Source organism: Parasteatoda tepidariorum, chromosome 11 (assembly GCF_982258835.1).
Source record: "Parasteatoda tepidariorum strain Cologne lab strain chromosome 11, Ptep-v5.0, whole genome shotgun sequence".
Classification (NCBI taxonomy): Eukaryota; Metazoa; Arthropoda; class Arachnida; order Araneae; family Theridiidae; genus Parasteatoda; species Parasteatoda tepidariorum.
The window spans coordinates 45,928,533-45,939,710 of NC_141765.1; the positions used below are offsets into that span (position 1 = coordinate 45,928,533).

Here is an 11,178-nt window from a genome sequence, read left to right on the forward strand (position 1 = left end):
TACTCAAATGTGATTTCAGACTTGAATATTTCTTCTTAGCCACTCATTAAACTGATTGTGTTAAAAGAGAGAACTATAGAAATGCCTTCCTCATTTTTAAAGCCATACATTCCTAACATATAAAATCAAATTTAATTGACTAACAACATTTAAGAAAATTAACTTTCTAATTTTAATTATTTTGCTCATAAAATTTATTTATATGAATCTGATTATACTATTTAAGAAATATTAGTCTAATTTATGTTACAGATGAACAACAAGTTTCTTCTTCTCATCAATTATTTAGCTGGCAGTCTGTTTCATCAAGCAACTCTCCATTTCAATCAAGCTTGAAGTGCAGTATTGGTGTAAGCAGTTCAAATCAAATCCCTTCCAGTAGTGATAACTTCTATGGTTCTCCTCCAGTTGACTATGGACCTCTTGTGGATGGTATGGATAGTGGGAACAAAGTGATAGATTTAAAAAGACCCTTAAAATTAGAAGATAATAGTGAAGTGAAAAAAATGAAACTGGCAGCTTTAAGAATTCTAAAAGATGAACCTATTCCTGAAGGATATTCGCGATGTCGTTTTAATGAAGATTGTGGTTACACTCTTTGTGGATATAGGGAACATCAAACGCATTTTCATTGTATGAGAAAAGACTGTGGTTACAGTTTTTGTGACAAAACTAGATTTGTGCAACATACAGCTAGGCATGAAAGGTTGGATACTTTAATGGGGGGAGATTTTCAGCAATATCGAGCTAATGTCAATTGTGGTCGATCTGAGTGCATGTACGCTAATACTTTAGGTGCAATGGCTAATAAGTCATCTCATTTCCATTGTTTAAAGTGTGACTTCGTTTGTACAGACACTAATAAAGTTGTTGCTCATAGAAGACAGCATGCAAAAATGGACAGCATCTATGCTGCTGGATTTGAAAAATATACTCAATTTCAAAGTTGTAATATAACAAACTGTAATCATAATCAAAAACAGACTCATTACCACTGTCTTAAATGTCAACATGCTGTTTTAGGCCTTTCGCAAATGTCTTCCCACAAATATCGCCATATGGATTGATAAAAGGTGCTCTTATATACAATGTTTGTGCCAACTATTGAAAATATTGATTTGTTGGCATTAAAGCAATCAAAATTGTGTATTTCTGTTTTGCTTCTCTTTATAAAATATTTATTGTTTTGTCTAATTTGTCTTAGTGATACAGTTTAAATGATGTCAAACATCAATGTGATAATCTTGCCGGTGCAGAGCACTTTAATTATGTGCCTTCTGAAGCATTTTCAAATATACAACAATGTGAATTTTATGGTATCATTTTCGAGCTGCATATTCTGTAATGAACAGCTATAATAGCTGTGAAGATTTATATTTTCATTAAATATCTGCTCTGTCCAGATTTAAACAAAAAGAATTTTGAAATATGTAAAATCACTGTACTTTCATCTTTGAATACTGGTAGAGTTGCTCATATTTGATAAATAGTTCTTGTTAAACTTTTCACTTGTTCATCTAATTCTTATTCATTGTTATTTTTTTCTTGAAGGAGTCAACTATCAGTCTACAAGGGTCCAATTAGTAAAAAAAATCCCAATTTATTTTATAGCATTCCTTTGGATTATGTAGCATGTGGTGCAATATTGACAAATAGTGCCAAATGTTTTTTTTTTTTTATTTCTATGTCTTTGAACTCTAGATTAGTTATTTGTTCCCTTTGTGTAGTAACTTCTGTCCAATTTTCAGAAGCTGAGCCTGAAAGTTTTAATTTAAAATTTTTTTTAGCCAGCAAAATTTTTTTTTTATAGTTCTTAGAATTCTAAGTGTGTCAGAATTCTTTAGTTATATGTGCATGTTTTCTTATTTAAAAAAAAAAGAAAAGAGAAACTGTTTTCCTGTAAAAAAGATTACAGTAACAGTAAGTTAAAGCTGCATTGCATAAATAAAGTATGCTTTTGATTTATTAAAGAAATTAATAAATTATTTTGGTTTATAAGAAATGTATCCTTATAATATATGAAGGATCTCTTAATTTGCTTCTAACAGCATTTTACTTAAATGTTTTGTGTATGTGTGTGATAGAGCCTTTTGAAGTTCATCAAAATTCATTTTGTAAAACAAATATATGCTTGAACAATATAACTTTATGCTTTAATAATGATATGCTTTTCTTTTTTTCAATTTTGTAAATACATCAAATATTGTTTATAGTTTTTCATTATATTCAAAATATTCAGTATTAATTTTGGTATAAACTATTTCCTAAACTAATTACAAAATTTATCAACATTTAAAATATATAGTATTTTTTTTTTCGTTAGGAAATACTTTTGGCTCAGATTTTAAGACCTAATCACACTAATCTTTACTTGCGACTATCTGGTTTTTTTTTTTAAAACTAAAATTTAAAATGCCTTTTTTTTAAATATTTATTATGCCTTTTCCTTATATCTTGTATGTAATACACTTTTTCAAACGATTCAGATCAGATTACATTCATGCTAAACTAGAGCAAGTGTAATGGATATTCTTAGACCCAACAAAGGAAATTCTAATAAAAAAAATAATTTAAAAAAAAAACAATTAAAAACAGTAACTTTTATATTAAATAAAAAATATACACGTAAAACTTACTTTAAAAGAACATTAAATTTAGCTTAATGACATGGATCTGAATTTCTCTTTTTTTTTTATTATTCTGCAAATTATATATATATATATATACACTATATATGCAAAGTCAATACTTATCATAGCTACCCCCATCTTTGAATTAAAAAAAAGACATGTAGACTGCTAATAACAAAAAGAACAAGTTACATAGATACAATCTGTTTGTTACAGAGATAATAAAACATTCCGTTTTTTAAGAAAATAACATTATAAAAATACATTTCTTAAATATAGGCACAATATTGTACAGAATAACTTTCAGTGTACCTATTTTTTACATAGAAAAGCACGTAATGTAAACTTAATATCATATTAACTTAAACTATACTTCAGTATTCAAAAGTTTCTGGTATCACTATAAAAATGACTTTGTATTTACTAAATATATTGAACATCATTTGGAAATCTTAAAAAAATTTATTTCTCTAATTACATACCTGCCAACTTTTATGCATTTGGCGTAAAATTTTATTTTTATATTTAAAGTGGTAGTAAAATTTATGCTTTCTATAGATTCCTTGCATTTATAAATTTAATTTATAATCTTTTTGACCACCACTATTTTCTAAAAAAATAAGCATATATTAATATGCAATACTGTCGAAGTTGTCTGCTTAAACTTTTTCAAAATACAGCGTATGTTTCTGTCTAAAATTGTAATTAAAATTCCATTTTACTACCACTGGGGAAAATCATCCTCGAAAGGATTAAAAGTTGGCAGGTATGTAAAATTATATATTTTTTCTTCTTTGCAGTCACTCTAAATTATTATAATTTTCAATGACTAAACTGCATTTTATTGAAGGAAAGTCTGAGATTTTCTAAAACAAACCTATTATATGATTAGAATGCTGGCAAGTGTCATTTTGCAACATTTACAATGTGTATCAATTACAAAGCTCGGCTTCTTTGAAATAAAAGTATCCCCTTATCAAAATTTTATGATTGAACCTGTTTTCAAGAAATTTTCAAAGCAACTTATTTTGCTTTATAAAGGGAGTAAGTCACATATTAGGCTAATAACCTCACATTTTTTAGGAAATTACACTTACTCTTAGCACTTTTTCTTTAAGTTAACACTTTAAAGTTTACCTATTTCTCTAACTTCGACATTTCTAAATGCTGGTTATTTTTAAAAATTATATTTATCAGAGTGAATGGTTTTTAATTGATGTGGAAATATTATAATGAAGCACAACTTAATGCAATGGCAGGCTTATAGTAAAAAGTCCTTGTGATTAGTATTGACTATTTGTATTAATGGTATATATAATTCACTGATTTTATTTCTAATTAACTGTACCTGTTTTAAAGCTACTTATGTTTATAAGTAAATAACATAGCTATGTAACAGATGCACTTTTTGAAATGTGTTTTTCCATTTTTTGCAAACGCAGCTTTTTGTTCTAAGGCTCTCACTTTCTGCTTTGATTTTAAACATTTTAATTTTCGCACATTTAAAAATGTAAACACAATTAAAGCAAAGAAGTATAAATAAACCTATTTAATGTTTTTCATTGCATATTTCATTATTATCATTGCTATTTTGTTAGTCTTATAATCCCAATTTTTTTTTCCTCTTAAGAACCAAGAACGTATAAATATGTAAGTTCGAAAGCTACTCAATGTTTAAAAAGTGGTAGTAAATTTATAAGTTAAACAATAATGATCTTGTTTGAATTACTTCATAAGTTGACTTTTTTTTTTTACAGTAGATAAACTACGACTCATATCTAGATTCTGAAAATAATCATATATAATGGTGGGCATATATGCAACTTGTATTTCTTGTATATGTATAATAATATTATCTTCTTTCTCCCACTTTAACATTGGGCAACGCGGAGCTTTCAAGTACGTTCTGGTTTCAAAGGGTAAATTACTGATCACTAAGATGAGAATCGAAATTGAAATGTAGTTTATTAGAGACCAATTTTATTTAATGCTGACGAGTTTTTGTCAGTTAAGTTTTATTCATTCCTTTACTATATTTTTTTAGATTGTATCAAATTGTGTATATTTTGTGTGTAGTTTTTTTTCTGTAATTTTTCCAATTTCAATAACTTATATCCTAAGTTTTACAACTTATTAAACAATACAGTTGAAGTAAAGAATACTCAGCCATAGAAATATATTTTACCATTCACAACCATAATGAAAACATAAACCTTTTTAAGTGCATATTTTCTATATATTTGAGTATCTTTTAAAAACATGGTTCTTTAATTAATTTTTTGTCCGCGTTCTGAGAAGTTTGAACAAATTGAATTGGTGAATGAAAACTATTTCACTGTGTTTTTTCTTTTTAAATCACTAAAGGTAAAATGAGCAAAATTGACAAATATATATAAGTAAAAAGAGGTTAAGTAACATAAAATTGTTTGTTACTTAACCTCTAAGCTTTTTGAACATCAAAATATTTCCTTTACATCTTGTCATGTAAAACTTTACACCAATATTTAGTTTTTTCAAAAATTATAAAATGTTATAAAAATAAAGGAAAATTTTGAGACTTTTTATTAATGTAAGTTTTTATAATTTGAATAAAAAATGAAAAATAATGTTTAATTTTCTAACTGAATGTGAAAGCATACACATGCATGAATAAAAAAATTAAGTTATTTAATGGGGCATCATTGGTAATTTCTTTTCCAGTATTTTCATCAATAATCTATAAATGTCAGCGTTACTATTTGATGTATTTTGGAGCTGTTAATGTGGCGCTGGTTGTCAAATATACTGTTAAATAATCTGCAGTGAGCATATTTTTGTATATACTTTAGTCATAGTGGAGAAAGATTTAGTGCCTTTGATCCACTGCTGACTTATGTTTGATGTCATCGTTTTGTTGTATACTCTTATATGTCCTCTGAGGTGGAACATCAGTGATGTACAATAAAATATTAATCTCAACTGTATATGGAGTTTTTAATTATTATACTCTGTTTTATTGATAACAATGTTTGAATTGTAATAATTTGAAACCCTTAACAATTTATTCTGCACGGGGTATTCAATAATGGTCACCAGATTCATGAGAATACATCAAGACTTGTTAGATTGTTGGAGGATCTAAATTTCATTTAACAGTCAAACTGATTTTGTTTTTAATCCTGCCTTCTTCAATAATCAATAGTGATTTGTCAGATAGATAAAATTTTTGTTGCTTACAAGCTTAAATACAAATATGCAACTCCTAATGTGTAGAGCTAAGGTTAGGTGTTTAACATGACGAGTGCCAAAAACTGGTTAAGACTGTCAAAAACCATGGCTGAAAGTTTTTTATTTATTTAAAACATTAATTTAAAATACAAATTTATATTAATTAATAAATAAGAGCTATTTAACAAATGAATAATATTATACCAATATATAAATGCAATTTTTTTAGGATTTTGTCGGTTTTTGAAACAGATTTTTGATGCGAGAGTTTTATCTGTGTAAAAAACTGAGTGCCAAAACCTCCCCAGACCAGTTCCTAGCTTTAACACCATTTTTACAAAGCTTTATAAAAGCATAAATTAAAGGCCATTATTATGGAACTTTCAATAGGATAGAATGTCACATACTATAAATATATGTAATTTGGCGTTTTCTCTTGCATATGAGACCAAGTTTGCTTAAAAATTATAATGATTTTATCAACACTTTAAAAAAATTAAAAGAGAAGATGTTTAATACATTGAAAATAAGTTTATCCTGTAAGGGTTCATCCAATTACAAGTAGACTATACGCCCCATATCTTTTATGCAGACAGAAGAAAGTTAAATGTCAAATATGAAGTATTTAAGAAGTTTAAAAAATTTAAATGTAGGAAAAAATACATTATTTTTATGATTCAATTGTTCATACTTCATTTATTACTTAAACCAATATATATACATTTTTTTGAGGAGAGACTATTATATAAATAAAATTTAAGTCTAAACTTTAAGAAATATATATGTAGCTGGCAAAAGTGATGTTACCATGGTTTCAAAAATGTTACATTAGTCATAATATTAACTTTGAAGAATTATTAATAACTGCTAAAAAAAATAACACCTTTTTATTTCAGTTGGATGAATAATCAATGTTTGCATCAAAAATATATAAGAAAAAGACAAGATTATTTATTTATATTTTAATGAGTAAAAAAAATGCCTAAATGTGATAGTCAATACGTCTGAACTGTTACAAGAACCAATTTAAAAGTTTGCAGAGTGAAATTTATAATTATTGAACATAAATTCTTGCTACAGGTGATATTCATTAAAATAGCTTTATACACTTTGGTTTTAAGCTTTTAATTTGCACTAAAAATAGCAACCGAAATCATAATTTGAGATGAAAATTTTACCGAACTTTTGATACAAAGTGCAGTTAAGAAATTTATAAATTTGTGCTGCAAAATCTATTAAATTAGTATATATACATATTTGAAAATAAATAAATACTACAAGAGTCATTCTGTAAACATTCATAAATATGAGTTATGGAACAATTAAATTTGACCTAAAATTATTAATAAAAATGTTTTAGATTAGAATATAAAACATAAAATTGTTAGCATTTAAAAGAACAACTAATATTTTTGTATCCATTCTGCAAATTTCTACTTTAAACTTTTGATTTCGGATGTACCTTTTTCTGGAAATTTTAGTTGAATATTTAGAAATTTAAACAAAAAACAAGCGTCAGGCTATGAAAAGATAAACTTCACGGTTTGAAAAGATACATCAGTTATAATTACAATTTATAAAATCAGATGAAATTGTCATTTTAAAAAGCTTGTCGTTATAAGCAAATATGATAATACAAATAACACAAAAATAGCAATAAAAAGACAAAAAAATTCAAAAGTCACATATATTTCCTTTTCTTTCATTTTGAATAACTATTTGGATTTAAAATACATATCAAGAGTAGACTACTTTTGCCTACAGATTGAAGACTTAATTATGTAGTTCTTCACTTAATAGGGGTAAAAATGTTGACCATAGGATTGTTTAATAAACAAATTTCCAAATTGTAATAAGTTTTTGCAAGAATAAAATTAAATGAATAGCAATACCTTTTGAAATTATTGAAAACAGTGAATGTTGATTTTAATAGCAAGTCATCAAGAAAGAAAATAAAATATGATAGAGGTGTGAAAAAAGGCTTTTTTTCTGTAGTTCCAGGCAGGATTTCTAAAAACAGGGGGAAAACTATTAATAAGGGAGAAGATAAATTAGCCTGCGGTCATTCATTCACTCATTGCTATATAAAAATAAGGGGTCAAAATTGGAAGAAGGAAACAATGTTCGTTTTTCACTTTTCTGTATTGATACTAGAAATTAATAAAAATATTTTCCTTTTAAACCCTTTTTTTGTAAAATATATTTACATAGCATAAAAATGTATTTCCCTAATTTTTTTTTTTGTAGTAGCGAAAGGCTAGTAGTTCTTTACTTATTATAAACATTTAGTTTTAATATCTTAACTATTAGGAATTTGGCGGTGATTTTGAAATTTATCGAAATAGCGTATTTCTCATAATATCCTGTACTTGTCATATCGAGCCTTTACTTTAGCTAGATTAAATATTTGATAAATTATTAACATTTAGTTAAAACTGTTAACATTAAGATGACACAGTTTTACAACAAAATTCGTCATTTAATGGACATAAAAACTTTCTAAAAGAGACATTTTTTTTAAAAAAAAATAGCACTTTGAACCTGAACTGAACCTTTCAAAATAGCAGTCAATTGTTAAATTTTTTGGATGAAAACAAAATTTAAATTACCGTATTTTTCGGCGAAAGCACCGCTTCGTCGCAAGCGCCGCACCTCGATAAAAATGAAATTTTTTAAAAAAAAAGTTATAATAAGCGCCGCAATGGTGCTAAGCCGCGCATATCAGCATCCATTTAGAAGAGACCTTTAAATTACCATTTAGAGTATCTGTATAATAAAAAATTAAATTTTTTTATGCATTTCATAAAGTTAAGTTTTAATTTCTAAATTATAATAAAAAAAAAATTTTTTAGCAAGGAAAAAAAAGCAACAAAACAATATAAAAGTGTTCTTACCCGTTGGCACCGCGCCAAAATATAAAGTACAACAAATAAGTCTGAAAATATTTTTAAATACATCAAATAACGTAATTCTTAATTATTGGGGGGGGGGAGAGAATAGCCTTAAATGCGTTTAACAAAGAGTTCACGGGAAAAAAGTTTTCTCTTTCAGCAAAAAAAGAATATAAAATAAAGTTGTTCTTACCAATTGGCACCGCGCCAAAAAATAAAGTTACGTACAATAAATAATTCTGAAAATAATGTTAAGTTACAACAAAATATTTTTTAAATACATCAAATAATGTAATTTCTAAATTATTTGGGGGGGGGGGGGACAATATCCTAAAATGCGTTAACGTTGTTGTAAGTTCACACAAGAAAAGTTTTCTCCTTCAGCAAAAAAAAAAAAAAAGCAACAAAACGATATATAAAGTTGTTCTTACTAGTTGGCATCGCGCCAAAAAAACAGAAGAGCAAATAATTAACAGCAAAAAAATATTTATATGCTCAGCAGTGCTGATAAAAAACGGAAGAAAGAGCTCAAATTTTAGAAAAGTAAATTGTTCTTGTATTATAAAAAATAATTCAACCATATTTAGCGGGAGAATTATTGCTGCGATTGATAACAAAAATCTGCAAAACAATGTAATAAGAAAAACAAAATAAAAAATTTTAAGCTAAGAATTTATTAAAAAAGAGATTTAAAAGTAAAAAGATTTAACAATTCATTTCAGTTAACAATTTCATGAAAAAAATGTAAAGCAATGTAGAAATTAAGTATTTAAAATCCTTCAAAGTCACTCTCATCACTATCAGAGATGAAAAGGTCCAATATTTCATCATTTGCCGTGCATTCATCTACACTAGAGGAGTCCTCATCGGAGTCATCCCCAAGCTCAATGATCCCGGCCTTTGAAAATGCCCGCGTGATTGTTTTTGCGGGTACGGCAGCCCAAGAGTCTACTACCCACTTTGTTATCATTTCGTAACTAGTTCGCTTTATCTTACCGCTAGCAGTAAATGCATGAAACTCTTCTTCCTCACACATCCATTTCTCCCATCTTTTACGCACTTCATTTTTGAACACCCGGTTTACTGTGATATCAAGGGGTTGCAATTTTTTTGTCAACCCCCCTGGGATGATGGCTATATCAGTCGACATTTTCTCATATTTTTTTTTTATTGTTTCCACCCTATGAGCTGTCAGGGAGTCCATGATGAGAAGAGATTTGGGTGAAAAAAAGGAGCCCTTTCTTCGTCTATAAACAACATCCAACCACTCTAACATCATATTCTCGTTCATCCATCCCTTTTCGTAAGCGTAAACAGCTATTTCCTTAGGGAAATTGCCCTTAGGAATGGTTTTTCTCTTAAAGATAACGAGGGGTTTCAATTTCTCCCCGCTGGCTGAGCAGGCCAACACACAGGTGAAGCTCGATTTCTCGTGCCCTGTTGTTTCAATTGAAACAGTTTTCTCACCTGTTTTACTGACAGTCCGTGAAGGGGGACAATCAAATGTAAGAGGCACTTCATCCATATTTATTATTTGATTATGAGTGAGGTTAGACCCCCTCACAATATTTTGTATGAAGTCCACAAAGTTGTTTCTTTTTAACTCCCAGTCAACGGGCAAAGATTGCCCCACTGTTGTCCTGGCTCTTATGGACAAATTCCGGCGCTTCATGAAGCGAAAACACCATGAAGGGCAGGCAGTAAATGTGGAGATACCCATATTTTGAGCAATTAATTTTGCCCGCAGTCTCATCCTAACAATTGAAACCGCATGCCCTTTTTCTCTTTCACCCAGCACCCATTCCTCCAGTTTCTGTTCCAGTTCTGGATACTTGGTAATTCCACTTCTCCTTGCTCTTTTATTTCTAGGCATTTTTTCGATAATTGGCTTTTCTTTTCTCCATGGACGAATGCAGCGTTCGTCTATCTCAAACTCTCGACCCGCTGCTCGATTGCCGATTTCTTCAGCTCGTTTAATAACAGACAGCTTTAAGCTGGCAATGTAGCTCCTATTCTTTCTTGAAGCCATTACGTTGATGAAGAAAGTAAACGTTAACAGGGATAATATGAGGAAAAATAATAACGAAACAACTAATAATAACGAAACAACTAATAATAACTAATAGCAGGAATAAGAAATAACTAAGCGTGTATCAAAAAAAAATTCTCAAGAAGGAATGAGCTGAGCGTAAACGAGTTTCACTTTCACAATCTTCGGGGGTGGAATTTTAGTGGGTAGAATGCCCTCTTGTCCAATGGAAATTACACAATATGACTCAGCTTGAAAAGAGAGGAGTAAAAACTTTAAAAGAGGGATGTACCCCACCCCTTCCGCTCGTCATTTCTACTGGAGCTGCTTAGGAGGAATCAATCAGTTATTTTTAAAGGAGTTGGGGAAAGGAAAAGGGGATACTACCTTATGTTTTCGCTCCAATTACAATTGCCAAGGC

The 11,178-nt window shown here is 28.7% G+C and overlaps 1 protein-coding gene across 9 annotated transcripts in view; it reads left to right on the forward strand.

The window, feature by feature from the left end:
• The window catches only part of LOC107445721 (zinc finger protein castor homolog 1), a 195,512-nt gene extending 193,629 nt beyond the window's left edge, over positions 1-1,883 (forward strand). For 7 of the 9 annotated variants that reach the window (XM_043051818.3, XM_071187567.2, XM_071187565.2 and 4 more), the window contains exon 18: positions 253-1,883. In XM_043051818.3, the coding sequence (XP_042907752.1) occupies positions 253-1,067 (815 nt within the window). In that variant the 3' untranslated portion in view covers positions 1,068-1,883. The remainder of the gene's footprint in view (positions 1-252) is intronic. The other 2 variants (XM_071187568.2, XM_087154607.1) reach the window with 1 other exon arrangement.
• Positions 1,884-11,178: the final 9,295 nt, after the last annotated feature.